Source organism: Centrocercus urophasianus, unplaced genomic scaffold (genome assembly GCF_019232065.1).
Source record: "Centrocercus urophasianus isolate 14NV4802_14NV808 unplaced genomic scaffold, USGS_Curo_1.0 seq_73, whole genome shotgun sequence".
NCBI lineage: Eukaryota > Metazoa > Chordata > Aves > Galliformes > Phasianidae > Centrocercus > Centrocercus urophasianus.
In genome coordinates this window covers 2,403,297-2,430,958 of record NW_024885344.1, presented here as the reverse complement: position 1 = coordinate 2,430,958, position 27,662 = coordinate 2,403,297, and the positions used below count along the sequence as shown (strand labels likewise).

General features: G+C 41.1%; 1 protein-coding gene across 1 annotated transcript; it reads left to right on the top strand.

Moving 5' to 3' along the window:
• The first annotated feature begins 242 nt into the window (after positions 1-242).
• Positions 243-27,662, top strand: ISX (intestine specific homeobox). Its single transcript, XM_042838071.1, has 6 exons — positions 243-323; positions 1,273-1,560; positions 8,019-8,261; positions 21,132-21,283; positions 26,033-26,149; positions 26,837-27,662. Exons 2-6 carry the CDS (start codon positions 1,392-1,394, stop codon positions 27,062-27,064), a joined length of 909 nt encoding a protein of 302 aa, XP_042694005.1. The 5' UTR covers positions 243-323; positions 1,273-1,391; the 3' UTR covers positions 27,065-27,662.

Sequence of the window (27,662 nt, the reverse complement as noted above, 5' to 3'; positions counted from 1 at the left end):
TTTGTTATAACTGTCTGCATCACTTTTTTTTTGCCTTTCATTGTTCTTTTTCCACTTACCCACCCCCACCCCTTTTCCAGTATTTGGAATCTGGAAAAAGCCGAAAGCCTTTCATCTTATCAGATGTGGTTTATTGCGCCCTGGTTACACAGTAATTTTGGTCTCCGCTCAATGAAGAGGTCATATGATGGGATATCAGCTCAAGAATTGTCAGTTCATTGGACAAATAAGGCAGGGCCTGCCGATACAGTAATAAGACCTGATAACGAAGGCACAGAAGAGAACCAGCAGGAGAGGGAGACACAACCGTAACAATCTAAAAGGTGAGGGGCAATCCCAGAAGAACACACAAAATACCACGGGGGACAGGGAGAGGGAAGGAACGGGAGTGTGTCTAACCACAACATTCTTCCCAAAATAAAAATTAACAAGAAGATAGAAGGGCCTCAGGAGTGGAATCATTGGCATTTATCAACAATCTCCCGGCATGATGGACGCCTGACTGGGAGGCATAGCCAGCCAGTGGGATGATTATCCATCCCATTGCTCGGGAAAGAAAATAATGTTTTATCTCTAGGACTAAAGGTGGGGGGTAGAGGGCACTAATTCCTGTTCCTAAGAGTGTTGCAAGGGGCCTCTCTTTTTCTCTTGTGACTGATAAGGTGGAACATTGTTGAAAAGCACCTGTTTGGAAAGTTCAAAGGGTTTCCAGAGTGAGAGAAAAGAATTTGAACCAAAGCTGGTGGCTATGGGGGAGAGCTGAAGGATAACCTGGGAACTGCTGGTAAGGGAGGTTTCCATGTGTGACACCTCCTTGTACGTGAGAGAAGTTTACCAAATGTCTCCTTTGCTAGTAAACAGCATGAAGGTCAAGTATTTGTCCTGCCAACTATTTTCTTAAGATTGTAATAGCAGAAAATCAAACAAATTGTCAAAGATTGCAGTCTGAAACTGGAAAAGGAAGATAACTGCCCCAGGAACAGGATTTACCAACATGAAGAAATTCTTCAAGGGCTTTTTTCACCTGGGTCTGTGAGAAGTATACCTCCTCCAGGAATGGCAATGCAATTGCTCAGAGCTCTGTAAATCTGCTCCGACGTGGGGCTGTTTGGAAGTGGGTGGGGTTGGTGAGACTTTTCACCTCCAGCTTCTGATGCTGGCTTCCCCAGGCATGCTAGCACAGCTCTAGATCCCAAGCTGGCCAGAAGAGAGGAGCAGGCACGCTTGCTCACTTCGGGGTTGCCTCTGTTTCTCCTTCCTATGCTCCTGCAGGTTGGCTAGGCACAAGAAGGGAGAGGTGCACACCTTCCCAGCTGCATGTTTCTTGGGGTTCATCGAGAGCAGGGCAAGCAGGCAAAGACTCTCTACCCTGGGGCTGCTCTGGTAGGAAGATGATGGACCCCTGTGAATGTGCCAGCCAGAGGAAGCCCAGCCTGTCGTTTTCCATTGAGGAGATCTTAAAGAAACCTTCTGCCAGCACCACCAGCAATGAAACCAGGAGCAGGAATAACTACGCTGGGAGATCTCCAGCTCTAAAAGCAGAATCACCATGGGCCTTTGGTAAGTACAAGTTCACATAATGAAAAATAATCTTTTGTTTTGTTTTGTTTAACCCCTAAAACTACCTGATTTGGATTAGATAGAATTTTTACTCTTAAATTCTTCAGGAATTTGGGATTTCCATAGTCAGGCACAAATCATTCATTACATTACAGGAATTATCTTTAAAAATTAATTTCCTTCTAACCTCACAGCAGATTGGGCTCTGCTGTCAGTCTTTGAAGGGATTTTGTACAACCCAGTATCAGTGGAGAAATGAGTATGCAGCTTGAACAGTCATTGCAGGTAGCTCTTTTCAGTAACAGTGAGGTGTCCTTATTGAAAACAAATAGAACATCCTGTACATTTCCCTTTAAAAAGCAATGGTTCTAATATTAATTTAAAAAAAAAATTGCTTTTTTTTTTGTCACAAGGAAAGGCAGATTGAAACTCAGGAAGCTGCCCTAAAACTGCTGCAACTTAATGAAGATGATTGAGCTTCATTTATATGAAAAGCTGACTGTGGTCTGAAGTGGTAGTCAAATCTCATATTGGTATCATTTTCTGATAAATCTGATCACTCATCCTCAGGCAGGAGAAATGGGTAAGGGTATTGGTAGCTAAGGAGTTTTAGAACTCAAACTGGAACAAGAAAAGAAAAATCATCTGCGTTTAATCATTTTTGCTTATTGTCAAGATGCTAGGCCTTTTCATGTATTAAATAAAACCAACCAGTAGATAACTAGCATGACTTCGACCATAGCAAAGCAGCAGTGCATTTGCCTTTTCGACTTCATTTTCCTCAGTTAAGTTAATTCGGCCATGAGTGAACTTTTACCTTTTCTGAAACTGTCTTCTTTTTCTCCTTAACAAAGATCAATGACCAGCACTTTCTGGATTTAGTATTTATTATTCTTTTTTAATCTACACTTTCCATGAGACAGGGGTGTTTTTTGTGTGCAGGCATCTTCACTTAACTAAAAAAAATTATCAGGAGTTTCGATGGAGGATTTTCATTCACTTTTTGCTTAACTGCTTTCAACAAAGCTTAATGATACAGCTTTTTTTTTTGTAACACAAAGAAATTCCTCATGGATCACTACCCCATTTCCCTGAACACTGGGTGAACTAGTAGTAAGAAAGTCTTTTTCTGAAGACCTGATGGTTCAAGTAACCATTGCTTATTCACATAGTTTCAGTTTTTTTTATGTCCAAGTGGATTCTGATCTGGATGGGAAAGAAAACAAGATCTAAATCAGGAAGGGAGCTACAGAAAAGTGAGCACCAGATCCAGTCTGTATTTTAAATATGGTCCTGAAACACAGAGATTTCTAATTTGCAGGAGTGGACAAGGGCATAGCTGTGTTGGTACAAGCATAACAGGATCAACATGACAAAGGAGAGCAGGAGCCAGGTTGCCTAGTTGGGGAAAATGCTGCTGTGAGCATTGTGGGAGTGGGATTTCGTGAGTTGAAAGTCCTTTCCAAAAGGCCCATGGCCATCACTTTGTGCTGTTGAATCCAAAGTGAGACATACAACATCACGGAAAACGGGCATGATGTTCGTAGCGTGGATGATAAAACTGCATTTAAACAACAAGAGACTCCTCTCTGGAAACAAAAAAAAGAATATTGTAGGCAGGATCTATTATACTAAGTCTGTTTCATGATCAGTGAGCTGAAGATGACCAGCCATGTTTTGCAGTGCATCTCAGCTAAGTGAGCCACTCCAAGCTCGAGAACTGACAAAACTGTGTGCAGAACATGGCAGGTTCTGGGAATTGCATTACTGTACCAGCAGTAGAGTCTGATCCCAGACTGCTCCACCTGAGAGTACAGTCACTTTTCCACTTTGAAAGTGATGCAGGCATAACAGCATGGCTTTGCCTTTGACTTCACATCATCATCCAGCCAGGGACTAGCTTATCAAGAGAATACAGTGACCCTTCTATTTTCTGCTAGAAAGTAAGGCTGAATTAATTTACTCAAGGCAATGTAAAATGTTAACTAATGAAGGAGGCATGTATGCATGAATATTCACCTGCCTGTCTCTAAAACTGAGAAAACATAGGAAAGCTGTACAGAAATTCCAAAATTTTGCTCTACACTGTTTTTACAATTGATCAAAGAACTTAAAAAATAGAATGAAAATGAAGATTTTCACTGTTGATTTCTTACTAACACCAAAGAGATACCTAAGCTTATTACTCTTCACTTTCCCAGAAGAATTGCCAATTTTTGCAGTTTATTTATTATAGGATGGAGGATTTATTTCAAAACTGTAACACCGTATGCTGTACATCTTGGGGTAATTGCCGTGCTTCATCAAAGCCATCCAACTTCATGCCATTTAACACTGGCACTAAACAAATTATGTAAATATTTAGCCATATATAATTTGGCCAAGATCAGGGAAATGACATGAGGCAGGGATCTTGTTGGAAATTCCAGGTTAGGATACAAATCCTGCTGCTCTCTCAGAACAGCTCAGCAGCAAAGAAGGAAGTACTAAGGTCAGGGCTGAGTCATATCTTACTGTAGATTTCCCACCTCCCATATGTTATGTATCTGAGCCAAGCTATGATTTATAAGAGTCAGAAATGGCTCAGACACATACCCATATCTCCCATGAAGTAGATACCCAGACTAGAAACAATTGTCCAGCCAGTCTGCTGATCCAGGCAGTCTGGAGACCAAGGTCACATTGATCCTAAATCTAGGCTTCAAGCATTGAGAAGATGGTGGAATCAGGAGATTCAGAATGTCAGAAGTGAGGGACATAGCCATAGCTTACCCTGGAGTCCTTTTCCAAGGCAATTCAGGGCACAGGACTAGACGTAAGAAGTTAGTTCTAACTTAAGTTGTTATATGATAAAAAGAATGCAATGTACAGTGACAGCAACTCAGCTGATCACATCTAAGAAGATTTCTGGGATTGATTCCTAAAGTTCATAGATTTATGTAAAGGTATCTTCAGTGTGATTTGGAAAAAGGGGTGTAGTCTTCCAACAAGCCTGTTTGCAGTATTAGGCATTTGTGTGACTGCTACACAGACATGACTACAAGATATCCCGGAACTGCCGTTGTTGACCTGAAGTCTACTGAAGGTTTTGAATTTTTGAGAGACTCATGAAAAATTAAAAAAGGAATGGTGAACAAGAAGACGTTTCAGTATTCAGCCTGTTTCTCCCCTCTAATTTTTTTCACACTGCCTGGGAAGAGTAACCATGGCCTTTGCAAGGGACACAAATAAACAGCAAGCACCGGTCTCCTTCCTAATGTCAAATCTTTCATTTTAATCACGGTGGACTAGCAGGTGTGTTTTAGAAAAAGGGCCGGTCTGCTAAACGAGTCACTCATCTGTTAAATGAATTGGCCCCTCTTCTGAAATCCCTGGGAACTTGATTTTAATGTGCTTGAAAGTACATCTGAAATAATTGTTCATTACTCCCCCTTACTGTCTTTCTGTCAGTGACGTTCCACCAACAGGAGGTCTTTTGTCAAGGCAAGGAGAGCTTGGGATAAGTACACTACACCTGGGAAATTAATAGTAAAAGCAGTAATAGATACAGTAATTATGTTATTTTGTCAGCATTATGCCCTGTTGTGTTAAGGATATGCAAATTAATATGAATTCAACTGCCGCTTCACACAGAAGTGTCAATATGGTGAATATTTACTTCACCCATAGCAACACTCCACCCAGGTTTGTTGCGAAAGAGTAAACAGAAGATGAAGGCATATAACTGAATAGATACCATCTGGCCAATATCAACAATTCACCCCACCTTTCACAAGAAAAGCTCATCTACCTAAAAAAAGATATAGAAGCAAGAGAAAAGCAGCACACAAAAAAAGCTGCTCGCAGTTCTCAGTGACGATTGGTCCCTATTCACCATCTTAGTAGGACCCTAAAATGCTTGAGATCTTCAACAGATCAGTTTCCGTCTGGCGATTACACAAAGAGGCTTAGATAGCACTTATAGCATTGGAAATAACCTCCTGCTTCCAAAAACAAATCTTGTGTGCTTGCGTGAAATTTTCCATCCTTTCCTACACAGTTGAAAGTTAAACCAAAAAGGTCGTTTTGGGCCATGAGTCAAAACCAATGAATACGCATTGAAAAATACTGGCTGACCTTAAGAGCTACCACTTGCTAGAGCCCTTGCTTTTTCAGTTGAGGAAGTACCACAGAAAGTTGCAATAGGAAGAATAGGACTAGATTCTGGGACTCTTAACTCTCAGATCTGTGCCTTAAAGTCGGTGTCATCCACTTTCAGTCTTCTGCTCCAGAAAGTTCCCTTCATTTTTCCAGCCTCTCCATGAGGTTTATACCACTATAATTTGCTTTTCTAATCTCAAAAAAAACAGATATTCCCACTCCTTTCTACCATTTCATGCAGATACATCTGCTTAGGACAGTCTCCCATTCCCTCCTTGGTTTCTCCTTGTCAATCTATAATTGTTCTGTGTGTCTTCATATGTAAGTTATGTCCATCACTATGGTATGTGACTATCACTGGGGAATACTCTAAGCAGGAAAAGTTGTGTATGGAAGATAAAGACTTGGAAAAAAAAGAATTGTTATTTGGAAAATGCCAGTGTCATTCTGAGGAAGTCTTAATGGCTGTCTCTGAAAGCACCTTGCTCAGGGACCTTGGATTCTTCATTACTGTAGGATGAAAGTGCTGTCAGTTTTGTAACATTTTCATCTTCACAGTATCCCATCTGGCAACAGAGTGCAACTAGTCCTTAATTTAGTGATGGAGGATTGAAATAGAAATCTAAGAATATACACTAACACTGACATCATCAAAGTTTTTTTAGCAAATTACCTAATCCCAGACCTATACCAGTGTCCATTTCCAGATCTATTCTTCTCCCTTATCCCATGAATGTCGCTCAAAACTCCATCTGATTTCTACCCAGAAAACTCAAAATGATTTGATCCTAAATGACTTAAAGGAGTCGCATTTTGCACGATATGCCTCAAAAACAGACATGGACCTCATACCACATTTTTAAGGTCAGCATGGCTGGATGTACACAGTTGTGCTTCCCCAGATTTTCCCTGGAGATCTGAGATAGTTCGAAAAGATAACATCTAAATAATCATTCATCACTGAAAATAAGTCTTGGCTAATTTCCAGAGCTCCTGTGACTGTATTTTCTTCATGTCAGTGCCATCCCTCAGTACAATTCCTCTTGTGTAGGTTTTTACTGAGGGCAGAATTGGTCACTTCATCTCCAGATGTCATAATTATCATTGCTTCAAGGCTGGTTAGAAAAAGAACTTGCTATTTGTTCAGAAAATAAAGCTTTGACAACTCTACAAGTTAGATGGCTTGCCAGAGCTATCTCCTGAACCAGAAATGAAATAGGTATAAAAAGCTGAGTTTCTGCCAGAACAGCCTATTTGGGCCCACACCTACTGCTGTTTGAATATGAGAGGGGAAATTGGAATAACTCAGTGTGCTACAACTCCCAGAGCCTAGATGTGAGTGACTGCTCAATCCACTATTAAGCTAATATTTTAATTTTCTTTGGTGTTAATAACTGACAGATCTGTGCAGAATGTTACCTTTGGTCCAGAGTTAACCATGGAACCTAAATTTCACAAAGTTTACTGAGTTTATGCATAGCCTCTTACTCTGCCCTTACAAACAAAGAAGTCCAGACAAGGGGGAAAATAAGATCAAAATCTAGGTTTACCCATTAAAATAGCAGAAACTCAATTATCTTGTCTCCAGAGAGCCTGAGCCTTGAGATTAGCCTTAACTTCTACTGAATGTTTGTAATGCACTATGCACCAGTGTCATGTCACAAAGGTAGATGGGGAATGTTGACTCAGCCTGGGCAAAGGCTACCATTAGAATGAGGTGATACCTAAATCTGAGCAGCAAGCTGGTTAGAGGTACAGAAAAGGACAAAAGGTCCTAAACCATGAAAGACACTGGCCTGTAACCTGCTATATGGCCCATCTTCCTATACAATAGATATACCTACAGGTATTAAAGAAACAATCCGAGCTGTAAAAGCCTTTGGCATCCAGAAAATTCTACGGCAACCTTGCTGACAGATTTCTAGAGCAGCTCCACATTTACTGCATTCCTGGGTTCTTCAGATAAGGCAGCTGGTGACTTGGTTCCTGGCATAGAGAATGATCTTTCTTGATCATTTGGCTGTGTCTCCTTATTGTTACACTCATATTTTGAAGATCTTTCGCAGGGATCATCCAAAGTGTTAAGGTGGAAGAAATCAGGGAAAAGATTAGATTCTAGGGGATGAATTTACCAGAATCACGCCCCTGGCAACCCGATCCTAACAATGATGTAAAACATAAAGTTCATTTTAGGTATGATCTAGTTGGAATGGTAAGGTATTTAGACCAGACCCATGTTTCTTTCTTTCACCCATACAGGGAAGTGCACCTAATTATGTTTGCTTTCTCAAAGCTTTGTTGTACTGTGTCCTTCACAGATTTCAGCAGCAGGAGTCAATTAGAGAATGACTTCCCTTCAGATAAAATGCTTCTCCCTGCCGTGTGTGCTACCCCCATGGCCAGAGCAAAGAAAGTGCAGGCAGCTCACTGCAGGAGAGCTACTGAGAGCCCAGCTTCCTTCCTGGGTGAGGACACAGGACATGAACACCTGGAAAGCAAAAGAAAACATGAGGAAGAGGAAGACCAACTGTGCGATTTCCCAGTGGACCATCCTCTTCATGGTGAGTGTCTCCAGACCAAAACTTTTTTCTAGAGTACTCAGAATGATAGCTGTTATCTCACATGTCAGTACCTAACAACAGACATCACAAATATTTCTACTCTAAGCTCCTGCCTGAGTCACAGGTGTGATTCATCAGTACAATTTAGGGGATGACCTGATAGAAAAAACATCTAAGGAGAAGGGCCTGGGTTTGTTGGTGGGTAACAGATAGGCCATGAGCCAGCGTTGTATCTTTGTGGCCTAGAAGGCCAGTGGTATATTAAAGTGCATTACAAAGAGCATGGCCAGTGTTCAAGGGAGGTGATCCTCCCCCTCTACTCTGCCCTGCTGAAGCCACATCTGGAGTGCTGTGTCCAGTTCTGAGCTCCTTAGTTCAAGAAAGACAGGGAACATCTAGAGAGATCCCAGTGGAGAGTCATCAAGATGATGGGGGTCTGGAGCACCTCCCTTATGAGGAAAGCTCTGGGACTGTTTGGTCTTGGAAGAGAAGACTGAGGAGGGATATAATCACTGTTTATAAATATCTAATATGTGGGAGTAAAGTTGATGGGGCCAGACTCGTATCAGTGGTATGCAGTGAGCAAGTGCCAGTGAGTGCACTGGAACACAACAAGTTCCATACAGGCAAGAACATACTTACTTTGAGGGTGACAGAGCACTGGAACAGGCTGCCCAGGCATTTTGTGGAGTCTTCTTCTCTGGGGATATTCAAGACCTGACTGGACATTTTCCTATGTGACCTACTGTAGGAAACCTGCTTTAGCAGGGAGTTGGACTTGATCCCTAGAGGTCCCTTTCAACCCCTATAATTCTCTGTGATTCTGTGTGTGACTCTTCAGTCTAACTAACAAAAACTCAGAGGCTTACCCTCTGAGCTAAGCTGTAGCTCAGATTTGTCAATCCTATCAGTTTTAATGATAGGAACCCCTTTGGGGGTTTATTGCTCTCCTACTTCGAGTGGCAATCTACAAGAGCTAGCAGGAAATGGATATTGCACAACATGACGAGCAAGGCTGCCGAACATGCCGAATCAGCTTGATGCACTGCACACACCCTGGACCCATAGCACAGGTGGTGAACCTGTGATGGTGAACCCAGCAGCACACACACAAGCAAACAGGCCATGTGCAATAGCTCTGGCATGTAGGATGTGACAAGTGCTACTTTAAGTTTGTTGAGTTTCTGGAAAGGTTAATGTGGACAATAATACTACACTTCAGAAAACAGCCTCTTAGTAGCAGTAGCAAGATCTTTCTTTCCCACTTGGTTTGTCTTGTGAGAAACTGCTGTCACCTCCTCTTTCTCTATGAGACAGTCTGTCTTAACGCAGAGAGAAGCGCTGTAAGGTAGGTGAATATTTTAGCTGACTTTCTTCTTGTAAGTTGCAGACAGTCAATGGTACGAAGGCAAAATCCCGTGTTGCATCCTCAAGGAGGGGTCAGGGAAGTGTGTCTCGGGCATACAGAGCTGCCTATGAGTGTTGAAAAGGAGAGTACTTTGAGCAGGAGGGAGTCCCCAGCCATGGGGAAGGCACTTTCCCAGGGTGGCAGAGAAGGTAGGCAGTGTCCCAGATCAGCATTTAGCTTCACTGACTGGCACAGTGGTCGGTACCCACCTGATAAGCAAAGTGGGAATAAAGCATGTAATTACCTGTATAAAACCGAGCTGGGTTGAGCTGACCCTTTCAATGACAACTTGTATTTTAAAGGCATTTTAAACAAAATCCCTCTGTTCCGTAGAGGCAGTGGGGTTTTGAAACCAAGCAGAGCTTTAATGATGTGCCATTTTCTAGGCTACTGGTTCCCGCAGTTGCTGAGTCTTTGATAGAAACTGGCTGAAGGAGAGGGAGGAACCAAAAGCACCAGATTGGCATTTTCCCCACAGTGCACAAACAATGATGTTTCGGATCCTGTTCACACACTGTGTCATTCTTAACAGAGAGTTGGAGGCCTGGGTTTAAAATCCTTTCCAGCATCATAAGTTCCAGTCTCCATCCTCCACTCTCTGCTGTTGGAAAAGAGCTGGCAGCTCCTTTTCTGCAGCCTCTGCTACAGCTGGAGTCTCCTTTTCTAGATGCGGTCAGCAGCAGTGCCTCCAGGAGAGGTAGGCTTGCATCATCCACAGCAGCAGTCCTTACAGCTACAGCTAATAGCACACAAACTTCTCTTACTATGTCTATTGACAATGTGTTCCAGGTGTGCTTTTGGCACAGTAGCTATAGGCTGGTTACACAGAATCTAAAAGCACTCATAGAATCATAGAATCATTAAGGTTGGAAAAGATCTTTAGTATCACCTAGTCCAACCATCAACCCATCCCCACCATGCCTACCATCCACGTCCTTCAGTGCCACATCCACACAGCTCTGGAATACCTCCAGGGATTATTACTCCACCTTCTCCCTGGGCAGCCTGTGCCACTGCAGCACCACTCTTTTGGAGAAGAAATTTTTCATAATATCCAACCAGAGCCTCATCTGGAGGTGAGGCCAGTTCCTCTTGTTCTATCACTGTTACCTGGGAGAAGAGGCCAACTCCCACCTCACCCCAACCTCTTTTTAGGTCTTTGTAGTGAGCAATGAGGTCTCCCCTGAACCTCCTCTGTACCGAACAGCCCCAGTTCCCTCAGCCGTTCCTGTCAGACTTGTGCTCCAGACCCCTCACAGCTCCATTGCCATTCTCTGGACACACTCCAGTGCCTCCATGTCTTTCTTGCAGTGAGGGTCCCAAAACTGAACACTGCACTTGAAGTGTGGCCTCATGAGTGCCAAGTACAGAGCCCACTAAGACATCTTGGTGATGTCGAAGAACAACATCAGCCTCACCAGCAGGAGAGCCTTCTGACATGGAGGACAAGTCTCTTACCCCTCTATCTATATAAAATATCTACACAGTTTGTGAGAAAATACATATGGCTCTAACTGAGCAGACAAATTTGTGCAGATGTCAGGGAGCAGAATCAAGCGTGCAATAAAATCACTTCAGAGGAGGGAGAGATGGGTTTTGTTTGGTGCTTCTGCAGGTAGGAGGAAAAAGATGAGGAGGAGACTATGACAATATACAATTCATGAGCAGATGCTTAGAGATAGCAGGAGCACTCCAACAGTGACCCTTGAGTTTGGATTTGGAGTATATTTCCAAGCAAGTCTGTAACACTGCAGTGTTCCAAAAAACTTACTTTTCCCACAAGATGGCTTCTGCAACTAAATGGGTTAGAAATGCAGTGTCATTTAAACCCAATAGATTTATGCTCTTATCACAAAGTACTTCTCGCACTTTGAACTCAGAGGCTGTTGTAAGCAAAAAAAAAAAAAAAAAAAAGAAGAAGAAGAGCCCTCATATGTTAGAGATATGCATGCAGTGCCATTTAATTTTGCTGAGCCCCTATTTGAATTTGGAAGATTTCATTCAGCACTTGAATGCTTTCACCTGTGGCAAACTACATGAAAAACTCAGCAGAACCTTTTCAGAAAACCCAGATCTCAGAAGCAGCACTGGCACAACCCAATTTAGAAAAAGACCAGACTGAGAGAGGCTTTACTTTGGAGCTGTGGTTATAGATGGCTGTCATTTTGCCATCTGCAGCCACCATCACTGCTGGTGAACTTAGGAACAAGCAGAGCAAATTCTTGCAGCCATCAGTCAGCATCATAGCACCAAAACCATGTCAACACCCAAGTTAAATACTGAGCACCCATTTTCTTTTTACTTCCTCCTCTCTGCCCTGTGTGAGACACTTATGACTTAACATTTCACCTATGCTAGCTCCTGCTGCAGGGTCCCATCTTGGTTCAGGTTCTTGCGGGCAATTCTTCTGCAGTGCATTTCACTCAGGCTGAGTCTGGCTATATATATTTGTGTTTGTGTGTCTCCTGTAACTTTTCACAACCAAATGCGGTGGGTGAGTGTTCCCAGAAATGCAATTATTTCATAAGTTGTTAAGCATGGGTAATGATTCCAATGCTGTGCTCCAGCCAGGGAACAGTCAGTGCCTCAGAGATAGATAATAGCATCACCTTAATACGCTGGCAAGTGCCCAGTCTTCTGGGACTTCTTCTCTGGGCAATAGTTCAAGCAAAGGTAGATTAGGCTTCCACAAATGGAGCTGGTTCCTAATTTCAGAAGGAACTGGGGAGTTCAGGGCATGGAACAACTAGACTGTGTTATTTCGTGCAGCTTACATCACTGTTTTTCACTGTAGAGGATCCTGCCACATTAAGTAATAGTCATTCAAGTATTTCTATAGCAGAAACCCTCTGCTCATTGATGATTGAGAACTCAAAGATCTTTTTATTACTCATACAGATTAATTTTAATGATAATATATTTGATCCCAAAGCATATTGACAAGTTCTGGAGCAATTATCATAAAGACAATGGAAAATATGGGGATTATCCCAGACCTTACTGGGAAAAAATTCCAGCATGAGTCATGTCCCTTCTGCATTTATGCCAGTGGCAGGCATCTTTAGCTTGGTGTTTACGTTTTCTCTGAAACGATAAATTCATTTGTTCTGTTCATTTGCAGATGATATGGTCAAATCCATGTACTTCTGTGAAATGGCATGGTTTATCACTCACAGAACAGTCCTTTCCCCAACATGCTGACTTATCTTAATGCATTTATAAAACTCCCCAAAGACACTGAAGCACTGTATAATCACAGTTCCAGATAAATATCTGCTGCCCAGAATATGCCAACAGGACTGAGAAAAAGGGCAGAAGCAAGCCATTGTCCTGAACAACTAAAGAAAGCAATCTGAAATGAAAAGGAAAAGCAGAAGAAAAAAATAAATGTGTATATATATAATTTTGCTGCCACTGGCAGTCTTACCAGGCTTCTGTTTGTCAGTGTGAATAGTCCCTGCTGTCCTGTGTCTCTAAGGGATGGAATTCTTGTATGCACTGAGAAACATTGAAGACTATCATAATCTCTACTTGCATTGTTTTTGGGAGGTTTTGTTTTGCTTTGTTTTTTCAGTTAAGGCAAACATTTGCATTCAATGCTTTCTTCCAGCAGCTCCTTCTTTTCTGGGAATTTCAGATCCAAAGGGCACATTACACAGGAGGCAGAGGTTAATTTGTTCCTGCAAGTCAAATCTATGTAACGTGACCACTTGTAAAGTTGATGGCACATCTTGATAAATTTACTTCAAAGGTCTTACAAGTACTTATTGGCTTCTCCCAAATTGTCTGAGAGCTTTTCTTTACACCCGTAGGATCTGATGCTTTTAATTACTGTTCTTTAATATTGATGGCAAGCCTTTTACCTACTGTATGAGCAAATGCTTGATGCTGAAATTAGAAACAGCAAACACTGTACTAAAATAATGATGGAAATATTCTTTCTTGGAGGGAGCACAGACGCTGAGGTAGGGTTGTAAACAAGTGTGCCTGATTGATGTCTTGAGGTTTGCATAGATACTAGTAATCACAAAGAGCAGAAATAAAGCAGAAAACAGGCTGTCGGTGCAAGCTGCCATAAGCTTGTTTTTCTCCATGGGACAGCTGGGCTCTGACAAAGGTCTATGACCAGAGAATATGGGGAGAACAGTGGGAAACCTGTATGCAACAGTGAGAACCGTTGCTTTATTACTGTGCCAAACTTAACCATCATCTCTTTGCTGGTGGATGGGATGGGTTAAAGTTGGAAGGGACTCAGGCTGATGGTGAGTAGCATCCTCGAAAACAAACTATCCATGTGCATGATTTGATGTGTGTCATTTGAGAGCAGTATTGGTGGATTGGTGGTAGGTGGACAGTTGGACAAGATGATCTTAGAGGTCTTTTCCAGCCTTAACGAGTCTGTTGTTCTATCTCCTTGCCAACTCCTCTGAAAATCAGACTGAGAAAATCCTGCAGCCACTGCTGGCCTAGCATTCTTAGCATTCCTGTTTGCACTGCCCACAGCCTGCACCTCTCTGCATTTCAGCCTTGCTGTCAGGTGATTAAGCACTGCATCGTGCAGTAGAGTGAGCACAGCTCTTTGTCAGGGAATTGCAGACCGAACAGGGGGAAGTCAAGCTTTTAAATGCTCCAGTCCTGCTGCTATACCTCGAATTCTGCCACGCCTCAGTGGCCAGCAGCGGGGTGCTAAATGCTACATGTCACTGACAGGAGGCTCTATCCAGAACACAGTGTATACATACAATTAGGATCAGTCTCACTGGCTGTGCCAGTCCATCTTTAAAGTGGCTACAAAGCCACTTTAATAAAGATTAGCCAAAGTGCCACGTTCCCACCTATGTAATATAGCACAAGCTTTTTTTAAAGCCTTGAAACACCTCTTCAGCTAGGAGAAGGACTGCCATGGGCACGTCTCAATACTCAGACAAGCATGTTTTGTCCTGATGCCATCAGCATGCTGTAGTTACTCTTTTTTAGAGTTACAATTGCTTTGCTGTTGGCTTGACCACCATGAATGGAATGTCACCACAGGAGGACGGTGCTCAAAAAAGTTACTGGAAGGAACAAGCTGGGAGGCTCAAATATCTGTAATTGATCAAACTAAAAAGAAGAGAGAGCATTCTTCTTTCAAAGAGGTTGAAGGGGAAAAACAGAACTCAACAAGATATAATGAAGCTCTTTTTCAAGGCTCCTGAGTTTCTTTCTCAGAAACAAGGGATACAGACATTTTTGTTACACAGAGAAAAACATATTTCTGAGGATATGAAGCTGAAGTCACCGCTTGCATATGTAACTGCTTTCTCTCGTCTTGTAAAGCAGCAACAAAATCTTTGAAGCTGGTTATCACATACTGTGATGGAAGGTCTGTCCGGAAATGACAGAGGACTGCAGCGAGATAAACTGATCCCACCAGTTTTCACCTACCTAGATTACATACTTCAAAACACAGATGTGTTGGCACTGACTGGTAGCCCTTCTTTGGGATTTTTGTTCCTTATCTCTCCAGCAAATGCCCCGAGTAATGAGATCAAGTAGGCTTGATACAGTCTTAGCCTGCTAACAGGCTAAGTGCAAAAGGGAGTTGCAACTGCACCATTGCAGAGGTTTTCCCAGGTAGCAATTTGTTTAGCTGGTTCAGGTATGCAGGTGAGGCACAGCAACATAAACTGTAGCCTATTTGTCTGCTATAAACCACAGTCCAGAATGGATTTGTCAAAGTATAGTGTTGGTACAGATGCACAGCTTTTACTTAGCAAACTTAGGTACAAGCGCTAATCTTCAGTATTTATTGCTCATACCCTTAATACCTTGCAGCTGTGTTACAGTTGGTGGTGAAAATAAGCCATTATATACTAAGCTAAGCTACAGTGATGTAAACAGGCAATTGAAAATTAAACTCCTTCAGCTATGAGCAGTATAAAGCCTTAAATTGCCTTGCTTTTTAGGAAAGGAGTGATAGGGGTGGATATTTGATGACCAAATTTCACAATGACCCCTGGAAACCAAGTTGTTCAACGCCAACTTTAAGCAGGACCAGCTTAGGTCAGATTGCACAGGCCTTTGTCAAGTCAGGTTTGGAATATCTCTAAGGATAGAAACTTCAGACCCCCTCCAGGACTATATCCGCAGATCACACTACCTCATGGTGAAAATATTTTTTCAGTTACCTAATCAAAATTTTCCTTGCTGCAGTTTCTACCAATTGATCTTATCCTTTAACAGCATGCCTTTAAGAAAAATCAGTATTTCAACAAAGCTCAGTGTTTCAACTTTCTCTAAGTCTGACCTAGTAATAAAGCCAGATCTGCAGAGGACAAACGTGCATGTTACTGAATTTAAAGAAGCTACAGTGTTTTATCAGCGTGGAGCATCTGGCCCTTCCAATGTCAACAAGGCAATGTATAGACAGCTGTATTTGTAAGCATCTGCAAATACTGACATATCTAGCTGCCTGGTTTTTTCAGGCTTGGTTTCAGCAGTCAGCTAACCTGTAAATGACTTTCACAGAGCATAAAAGCACACTTGAATATCCCAGATTTTACATAGAAAATAGCTCAGGAAACTCAAAGTCTTATTTCCCCAGAGACTCTAAAGCCATGTTTGCAAAGCCAATGTTAGACTTCCAACACTTTCTAGTCTTATATCTTCCACCCACATTCTTTATTAGATAGTAATTCTGAATGCTGTTGTTTGCTATGGGATCTCTAAGCCAAGGTCCCAAGGCAAAGAGAAGTATCAAAGCTACAGTCATAGAAAGTTTCATCTTGCAAGGGAAAATGTTAACATACAAGCCCAGATTTTTTATATATTTTTCATGGATTTTTTTTGTTCTTTTTTTGTTTTTTTGTTTTTTAATCAGAAATAGAATGACTGATTACTTATAAAAAAATATGCACTGTCTATTGGCAAAAGCCCTGATTAGTTCGCAGGAGTCTCTATTGTTAGCAATTTAATTTCATTTCCACTTGAAATCAAAGCCTGTCCTTCAGTCTCTACTGTCCTAATACTTGACCTCCTGTTATTTTATTTTGTTTAATCTGATGAGAGCAAACTTTGAAAAATCAGGTTTCAGTAGAAGTGGCACTTCTGAGCACTGTGTAGATCTTTCCTTTACGTAACAGTCATGTCTGAAAAACAGTTCAACATGCCTTTTCAAGAAGGAAAAATGTGGAAAAGATGAGAGACAGGGTGTTTCTTTTGCCTATCACCAAGCTACTGGGTCATTTTCATAAAAAAAAAAAATGCTGATTGGAGACACTCCAAACTCATGAATCTATTCTCTTTTAAACTGTACTGACTAGACCTGAACACATCTTAGCTGTCAGTAGGATGGACAACCTGGCAGATCCATTCCCTGTCCCCTCTGTAGCACAATTTAAAATATTGAATGGTTCAAGGCAATCTGTCAGGCTTTCAGGTAATGTAAGATGTTCAATTCGCACAAAGTTTCTTCTCACATACGCATCACCTATGCACATCCTTTGTCTTCTTATTCTCATATTCTCTGTAGGGCAGACTTTGCAGCTCCTTCTAGATCCATGATCTTTACTACTGAGTCTTCCGTATCCCATCCCTGTAGAAATAGTATTGTTTTGCTTGTTATAAATGATTTTCTGCGTCAGCCTAGGTTGATTAATCCAATAAACTCTGCACCAGCTGGACTGCCAGCACCCAGAAATTCTTAAGCTGATAGCCCAGGACAGATATCCACATCACCATATTTGTCTACAATGTTACAAACATATTGTCTATGGAGAATCCTGCAGCTGGCAAGGTCTGATAATGTAAAACATTCTTTTCTATCTCAAGTAATATTCTCTGGTCTGGGGACTAAAATCTTGCCTTCATTTTTTATTTCACCTGTTTACAGATAAGGACCACTGATTGCTGTTTATATGGTGCCCACTGTGATGGGATCAGATCCAGATGGCCTTTGACAATCACTTAATTCTTATCATGGGCCACTTCAGCCATTCTGATTCCATAGAGTCTGGTCAACATATGAGACAGAAGGGTTTAAATAATTATTTGCTGTATTCTAATGGAATACTTAAAAAAAAAAGAAAAGAAAAGAAAATTAAAAAAAGAAATTTTTTCTCATTTGAGATCTTAGATTTTGAAATGCAGAAAGTTTCTCTGTATAGTTATCAAATTATATTGTAGTTCAGTGAAAGAAGACTTTAAATTAAAAAAAAAAAAAAGAACTAAAAACACATGGGTCTTTTTCTTTGCTAGTTCTGAAATCTTCTGAGAAGTAGTTGCATTTGTTTGATTCTCCTGAAGGCTTTCTGTTTGCTACAAGTTACATAGACTGACATGGTATACAAAGCCTGGCAGCACATGTACTCTGCTAGTATTCAATAAGTTTATGTGCAGTTGGGACCATACGAAAAAGGAGGTGGTTACATTTCAGCTTGGATCACTTGCTCCCCCATGTAGGAGGTAGACTGCAGCTTCGCCCAGGTATGGAGAACAATCCCTCACTCTAGCAAAAGGCAGGAGCTCAGATCAGTTTTCAGTGAGACATGGAGGACATTGCAGGAAGGCCTCAAGTTTCTGAGACCATTACAAAGTCAGGGCAAAAATCTCTTGTTTTCTAGACCCACTATGTGAATTGCCCTGTGCTATAGAAATATAAGTACTGTATATTGTAAAGAGAAAAATGTAGCAGAGAGATTCATTACTGTATGACAGAACATAACGTACTTGACAAAATATTACCTTGGTACTCAATCTTTCCTGTCTGCTGTATCTCCCAGCAATATATGGAAGATGATCCCCACAGAGAGGTGTGAGGTGAAAATCTTTCACACAAGAGACACTGTGGACTAAGTTAGTATTATCTTATCCCCAAGGACATAATGTCTTGAAATTCATATTCTCAGCACTGATAGTTTATATTGCCCTTTTTAATTCATACGGCACTAAATCCTCCTTTTCTCACAGCCACCTTTTAGGAAGGTTCAAGTTAATGCAACTTTGTAATCAGAGCTTCTAGAAGAGGATGCCCGCTGCAATCTTCAGCATATACACAAAAAAATACTTCTTTCAAATCTTTTCCCTGGTGGTGTCAGCAAGATTCAATTTGAATGACGTTTTTCCCTTGGGGCTGAGGCTAGGTCTGCTGTCTAATGAGCAGTACTTTGATAGGCCAGTGAAAAATCTAATGATATGGATTTAACTCTGTTGGACATGAGCACTATTAGGTTGTTTCTGAGATATGGGAGTGTTGACAGTGTTTATGATAAATGACTCTCCTCAGTTATTCTTGTATGAATGCTCTCCTTATCCAAGTATCTGAAACATTTTAAAAAGAGGAAATACTCACAATGGATTGTATTTACTTATGAGTTCCCAAATATTGCATCCTAGGCATCTTCCTACCAAATCAATGGGCAAAATTTTGTATTCTTTATATTCTGCGTCAACAGAGTCGCAACGAAATTTCCATGACAGAATGGAAAATGTCATATTCTGGTTGGGGTTGTGTTTGATTTATATTGTCTGAGGTGTTTAGTTACCTTTTTCACTGATTTAGCCCCAGCGAGGAATAGTTTACGCTAATGCTGAAGAGGAAAAGACTGTTTCTTATTGAGGGAGCTAGCTAACTGTCTGTGGTTAAGGGTTTCCAGTAACAAATGCAAGCATTTAGTTACATTGTATGCATTGGTAGTTGTCATCAGACCATGGATAGCCAAAAGCAATTATTCAAAAAGGGGGTTCCCTTCAGCAACATCCTGTCATTGCCAGTTACTTCAGGTTGTTGAGTAGCAAGTTCATTATAGGCACTATCAGATTTCAATTTTTATCCTTCTATCAAGCTGCAGTTTTACAAGGTGAGAAGAAGAAAATAACTGTGACTCTCAACACTTGGGGCATGGCTTTTTGCACTGCTTATTCAGTGTCAGCTGGAACATTCTCCATTTGTGCATCAGAGAGGATTCCAGATGTAGGATGAGGCTGAACTTCATGTTCTGCATGTCAGTTGTTTTACAGCTTACTTTCGTTCTCCATGCAAGACATCAATCCTTCAGCATCATTTAAGACCAATCCAGTCTTTATTCTAACTTACACCAAGTGGCATACATAGTTCATGATCTAAATAAAATACCCTCGTGTGGGAGGGCATTTTTAAAATACTGTAGAAGTGCTGAGGGGAAAGCCTATTTGTGAGGTCACACTGGAGCAGTTTAAAAACTCATTTAAATATGTAATTTCTCAGCAGATTTGATCTAGTATGTGACAGGTTTCTGAAGCTGGCTATTCTAATGTTCTTGTTCTTCAACCATGAATCACTCCAACACTGGCTGTAGTGTAAAGTGGCTTGAACTGGTGTGGCATTGGCAAAGAATGTTATGGGGCAAGAAATTGCTGGGGATGTCCGGTGACAAGGTGACACGGGAAAGAAGTTACTAGTGCTCTGGGGTGAAGGGAAGATGGAGATGTTGGTTGTAAGGTAACTGTCATTAGGTCCAACAGTTCTTTTCTGCTTACAAAGGTTACAGTAATCTAAAAACCGATTGACTCAATCTCGCAGAGTCAGTCCCTATCCACAGTAACACAGAGACAACTTTTAAGGCAAGAATGAACATCTTCATGCAAGCAGAGCGAAAGAGCATAAGGAAGCAAGAAATAGCTGCAGACTTTGCAGTAGAACTTTGCAAAGACTTAGACAAATATCCTAAAGAAATAGTCTGAGAACAACAAGGGCCTTGGTGCAGGGAGAGGAAGCAGGCCAGGCCTGACACAGTTTATCTATGGTCAAAGATTTCCATATTCATTCATTATTCCCTCACTGCCTAACAAGATTTATGGCCTCCCAAGTGGGGTGAAATTCATTTTAAGTCCAAGGAAAATAGAGACTTCTATTTTATTTAACAAATAGCTGCAGATGACCTTGAAAATTCTCTCTTCTGAGGGTGCTACACCTCAGAGCTTGGGGAAATCATAGTAACACCAGAATAAGATGGGCATGGAAAACTTAAAAGCTGAAAGAAAAATGGTGAGAACAACACCAAGACAAAATGGAGGATCTACTTATTCATTGTCTTTGCGGTAAGGATTTGCTCACAAATAGTTAATAAAGGATTACAAATTAGCAACAAATGCTGCATGCATGTGACAGATGAGCAACAAAGATCAAAGGTTCATTGCAGAGATAATGTGGTTAAAATGCATAAGGTTTTATGTTTAAAATATATGCATTTCTGTAGCTGTTGACAGGCAGTGAATCAGGAATTAGCACTGCATGTGGACACTGTTGATTTTCTTCTTGAAAGCTAGAGTCCACATTCAGTGTTGAGTTAGGAGACAAACATCTAACGTATGTACATCTCTAGAAGGTGTTGGAGATGCCATTCCAGCTGCACAGCAATTTGCAGAAATTTCTGTATCTCTGAATCTTGTTGTGGTTCTGTGGCCATTTCCTATGAAATTCAATATACCTTTCCTTCTTTGCACAGTTGAGAGGAAAGGGAAACGGAGAATCCGGACAACATTCACAGCTGAGCAGCTTCAGGAACTTGAGAAGATTTTCCAAGTGACTCACTACCCAGATGTCCATATTCGCAATCAGTTGGCAGCAAAGATTAACCTACCAGAAGCCAGAGTTCAGGTACATTCTGTCTCCAAAGGGCTAAACTCATTGCACCAATTCTTTACTCAGGATATGTTCTAAATACTTCATGCCTGAGTGACAGCACTAATGAAATATGTGATCTCTCTGTTGCTTTACATGAGAGGCCAGTATTATTATTCTCCTTTTACAAATAGGGTAAAAAGCATTTGTCACCCAGCTGGGATTAACCAAATGGGATTAATCAAAGGGTTAATAGGTGCTCTGAGTATATTAAATGCATAGCAAATAGGAGTTACAGATGGTTATAAGCAACCTGTTGGACTCTGTAGCAACAGAACTACCATTTACGAAAAAAATATATTGATTATTTATCAACCTTTTATAAGCAATGTAATTCATTGTAATTCACATTGTCCCTGTTCTACAGGTTTTCAAAAATAACTGCCCAAATGGAAGTGCTTTCTTAATGTTTTGTAATTTGATATCACAGACTATAAGTGCCCTGGATATAATTTCAGTGCAGGGAAACTGATCTAGTTTCCCCCAGATATAATGTCATCTTGATGACAGAGCTCAACACTGACCCCATATGTCTGCTGTATGTGAAATATGCTGCACTGAAATATACATATCACTGGATTTTGGAAATTGGTGTTCTGTTTAGAATGATTGCGATGATTTTTACAGTTTCTTTACTTGTCATAATTCTGAAGTCATCAGTGTATTTCTATGTACATATCCCACTCTAACAATCAAAGTTCACCATAGTACAATTTATTGACTGTGACATGCCTGGGACTATGGACTAACTGTGATGATACTGCTTCAGAGTTAGGTGACAGGGAACATTGGAACAGCACAGCTGCAGTGTGCCCACTAGAAATGCCTGTGCACACATGGCATGTTTCCAATGGCATGAAGCATGAGCTGGGCTACTAGTCAGTGTTCCTGAAAATCAAATCACATGAAAGAACAGAACCATCTTCCATGTAAAAGAAAAGTAATTTATAGTCAGTAGAGAAAAAGAAAGAAGGAAATAAACTGAATTATCATGGCAAACATCAACCCGAGATGTAGAAGAAAGAAGAAAAAGCCCATCTGAATTCCAGCAAATTCCCTGTGCAGACAGGGGATCTGACATGGAAGTTCTGCATTTATCCCTTTCTTGACTGATAAAAATTTGCCACGGGACTAAAAACTAGCGGTGACTTAAGTACAAGATTATTTTAATTTTGATAGTATTTGTTATATATAAACAAAAATGTGCATAAAACTCACGTATGTTTTTTGTGCTTTGAAATGATAGCTTTGACAAGGCTAAAATAAGCTATAAATCAAATCACCTTGGAGAATTTAACAAAAAAAAAATAAAGTGAGAAATCACTGCAGTAACCATATGAAACATTTCATAACCATGTGAGAAACCAATCGAGAAACAAATCTGTGATTCTTGCAGAACAATTTAAGTGGACAAATGGAAAAACAACCTCGTACTTGTGCCTATTTGCAGCACAAACAAAAGGTGGCCAAGAGGGCCAACAGCATCCTGGCCTGCATTAGAAATAGTGCAGCCAGCAGGAGCAGGGAGGTGATCATCCCCCCGCTCAGCTCTGGTGAGGCTGCACCTCGAGTACTGTGTCCGGTTTGGGCCCCTCACTACAAGAAAGACATCGAGGCCCTGGAACGTGTCCAGAGAAGGGCAACGAAACTGGTGAGGGGTCTGGAGCACAAGTCTTATGAGGAGCAATTTAGGGAACTGGGATTATTTAGTCTGGAGAAGAGGAGGCTCAGAGGAGACCTCATTGCACTCTACAACTTCCTGAAGGGAGGTTGTGATGACGACGGGTTTGACCTCTTCTCCCAGGCAAAAAACAGGACCCGAGGAAATGGCCGCAAGTTGTACCAGAGGAGGTTTAGATTAGACCTCTAAAAAGGAAAAAACTTTTTCTCTCAGAGAGTGGTCAGGCACTGGAATGGCTGCCCAGGGAGGTGGTGGAGTCACCGTCCCTGGCAGCGTTCAAGAAGATGAGGAGCTACGAGATATGGGTTAGTGGCTTGTGGTAGCAGTGGTAATGGGAGGATGGTTGGACTAGATGATCTTGTAGGTCCTTTCCAACCTTGTGATTCTGTGATTCTATGATTCTATGAAAGAGGCTAGATGGGTAAACATTAGAAACAGGAAGTTATAAAAATGAATAAGCAGTGCAGAATGATACAGGCCAAATCTGCAGTCAAAAAAAGTAAAGGATCATCAGAAACTCAATGAAAATACATTTAGAGCAAAAAAAATCTTTTTAAAAAAGGAAGTGAACAATTATATTGATCTTGTACTCAGTAGACTGTCAAGGATAATGCAGAACTGGCAGATCTCTGTCCTTGGAAATATGTCAGATAAGGTGGTGGTGTCACATGATGGTAATGAACACTTTCCATCAGGGCAATGTTGAACAGCGGCTGCAGTCTGACATTTTTAAATCCAGAATCTGTGTGACTTGCTTCTAGTAGCTCTTAAAAAGCTGCTTGAGAAATATCTTGGGTCATCAGTTTGATATGCAGTCAGTCCAGGAGCCCAGGAGATGTTTCAGGGACCTGGAAAAGAGTTAATATTGTGTCAGTGCTTAAAAGTGTAGACAGAATGACCAGACAATGATTGGCCTGTGAGACAAACATTGACTTTGGAAAAACAATGTTAAAGCTGATATGAGCCTCTGTTAATGATGAATTAAAATAAGAGTGATATATCTAACGCTTTTCATCATTGGCTTATGGAAAACAATGTCATCAAACTTATCTCTTTTTTATTAAATTATATATTTGATTGATAGAGTTAATAACATTGAGGGCATGTGATTGCAAGGACCTTGCCTTGGTCTTACGATGCTCTTGGATTAAGATCAAGATGCCATGTGCTAGTACACAAGAAGCTGAATGTGCAGTAGGCGTCCAATTGCGAACGAGGACATTTCAAAGGAGGTCTCTCATAGAAACCATTTACTGACACAAAGGTCAATTTGTACTGCCTAATCTGTAAAATCTTTAATAATCGAGTTATGAAATAGTAAGAAGATAGGGGACTGGTAAATAAGGAAAATGTTGATTCTTTAGTACAACGTGTTCTGTCTCATTAGTCATGGATCTGCAAGAGAATAATATGGGGACGAGCACAGAGTAACAGATGGAAGTCATTCCTGCAACATGGGGCACACCACCCTCTCTCCGCACTCTGTTTTAGCCCTTGTTTCCTCAAATATCCCGCTGATCAACCTCCTTCATCCTGCTCCTAGTTAATGCTACTGCTGAGAGGACAAATGAGTCCTCTGTGAAGTCTCAGGCAAGATTAAGGAAGCAGCAGACCCTGGCTTTAGCACCAGTGCGATTTTCACAAGCACACATGAGATTGCTGTGCTTTGTCTCTGTGCCAGTTCAGAAGCACTGGAAAATTGAGGGTTAATAGTAAGCAGAGAAAGAGTAGTATCAGTAGGTTGATGTTTGTGGTGGATGAAACTTGGAGGAATAGGTTTAAATCCCAATGAAGGTAAGTCAGGGTGCACACTGAGAAATAATTTTAGGGGCAGGGGTGTTAGAGAGCCAGTTGGGCAAAATGGTGTTGGTTTGCATTCTAAACACAGCTGTACCAATGTTAAATAATAATAAAAAATCCCTCAAGTGAGTGCTTTATCCAATGTGCAGACTTTGGAAAGAACACTTAAAAGGTTGAATTTTTGGCTTCAGTACACCCCGTACCCTCAATCATTTATCGATGATAAAGAGGAATTCATTTCATGGTACTGTTTCACCATATAACTCCTGCCTGGTCAAAAGGGAATGGAGCAGTTCATACAGACTAAGCAGTTCTCAAACACATGCAAACCCAGATAAAAAAGGCTGTCCTTTCAGTAACCTCAGATAGTGCTAACTATCAGCAATATAGCACAGGTCTTCTGGCATTCGCATTACTTCCTGGGCAAGAGATGCTGGAATAATTGAGCTGTTCATTATCGGATTTAAAATGCATATATATTTACAACCAACAGCATCTGGTTTTGATCCCTAACACCTTGTGTTCACTTGAAGCACTTGACAAGTAAGAAATGCTTACATTCAAACAATAAGTTACTAAGCCAGCTGGTCCCACGATGGAAAGGGAATTTGACTTACACAGCATTGCAACAAGATCTTCTACTACTGTGGCTACACAACTAATACTTCTGTGCCTCAGCTAGAAGCCAGACAGTTCAAAGCAGCTGACAGATGAAAGAAACTGCCTTGAGAAAACTGGTTGCTCATCATCATGGGCAAAAGATATGGCAGATAACATATTGAGAGTGCTGAGTGATTCAAAAGGTGGCATCTTCTTGAATCTTTTGCTTGGGATCCTTACATGAATTCCGAAATATTACAAGCCAAATACAGGCTAGTATTATTACACAAGTAAATTACATACAAGTATCATTATACAAGTAAACACCCTGCTACTATATCTCTACTGATAACACAGTCTTTATTGCTTTATATATTTATATATTATAATATTTATTTTTAGAATATGTGATTCTGTGAGAGAAAAGTGGCTGTTCCAATTATGCAGAGATTCCATATGCTATGCAAAGTGCAAGAGATGCTGTGTCAAACCCAATGTTTTTCTTTAGGTTCAGCCTCTGTTGATGCTGAGCTAGAGGTTAAGGTTCTCTGAACCTCACTGAATGAATAAGAAAATTAGTTTAATGTGAGCAATTTCTTCTATAACAGCTACTCATTTCTATGTCCTTTCTTGCCTGTATCCAGATCTGGTTCCAGAACCAGCGAGCCAAGTGGAGGAAACATGAAAAATTTGGCAACTTTGGTGGCCTTCAGCATCTGACAGAAGTTGATTTCATTCCAGCTCCCAAGTCAGATATTACAGTGAGTACTGGTGGCTATATATAAAGCCTGAGAGGGGAGACAGGTATCCTTCATCAGGTCATCTTGTCACATGGGACTATCTGAGAGAGAGAGAATCAGAAAGTACAAAAAATGGTGATATGATCCAGATAAATCCCAACAAGCGTGGTCAATGAATATATATTTTTTAGCAATAAGTATTATCCCTAAACCTGTTCCATAAATACACTGGGAGGTCTGTCTCGTAGGGTGGTCCTACCCTATTTTACTACTAAATTTTTTACATTGATTTACATTCCCTGTAAATCATACTTTCAGTCAAGACATCTTTACCACAGCAGGCAATGTCCTGAACAGGAAGGAACAGGACATTTCCAACCACAAAGCTGTGTTTCTTTAGCTGGTATCCCTTTACAATGTCCAGCCTTGTTAGGTTGATCTGTGCTTTTTGCCCTCAACCGTTGCCATTTTTAGGACCAGACTAGGCTGGCACACAGACCCCAGTAGTGTTTCCATAGCTATAACAAAGGATATTTTGCCTTGATCCCTGAGTGACAGCACTTCACTGGGTTTTAGGGAGCCTATTCTTCTATTATTTATTTATTTTTTCTTAATTACTGAGCACCAGGGAAACAAGGATGACTGAAAATTGTATCTAAGTAAAAGTCAGTATTGATTTATCTAAGACTTCATTTTTACTCTTGAAAGGCTCCTAGCTTGATGCCGAGGAAGCTTGCAGCTACCATCCCTTCCATAGGATACTACTCACCACTACAAGGGCAACTGACAACTACTTGGCTCCCCAGCACACTCTCCTACATCCCCCACCACTTGGAGCTGCTGCCCTTACCAAAACCATACTTGTTCTTCAACGTCCTCCCTGCCTACAGTGCACCACGCTCCCACAAGATAGAACAGAGCAGTATCTCTACATAGACAAGGATGTGGAGGAGCAGGGGACTTGGGGAGCATGCCTTTATCATCCATGACAGTTTGCAGGAGGCAGGTGCTCTCCTCAAGCAAATGTGCTGAGATGATAAATGGCATGAAGTCAGCTTCATGAGTACCAACACAAGAAGCTGCAGTCTAGTGAACATTGACAAGAGCCACCATGGACTGGGGAAGGAGATCCGTGTTGATCAGAGGAGCAGCATGTTCTGCAGAAACCAAGCCGTTCAACCAAGAGCATCTCCCTGGAGGGACAGCGCATTGAACTGAATGGTCCTGCAAAAGAACTTGACTTTTACTCGGCCCTGAGATAACACCACATGACTCAACTGCACCGATGCCTTGGAGAAGGAAATATACCTGCTATGAGGAGTATGTAGCCCCAAAGTCGGGCCAAACAGGATTTTCCTCCATAGTTGCTTTCCTTGGACATGCTGGTCTTTACTTGGGGAGGAGCAAAGAACATGTTTAGGTCAAAATATCAGACTTTCAAGATACTTCTGTTTTCCAAATCATTTGGGAGGGAAGGGAGTTGGTTTGGTTTAATGGATGTGCTTTTGACTTGAATAAAGGGACAGGAACATGA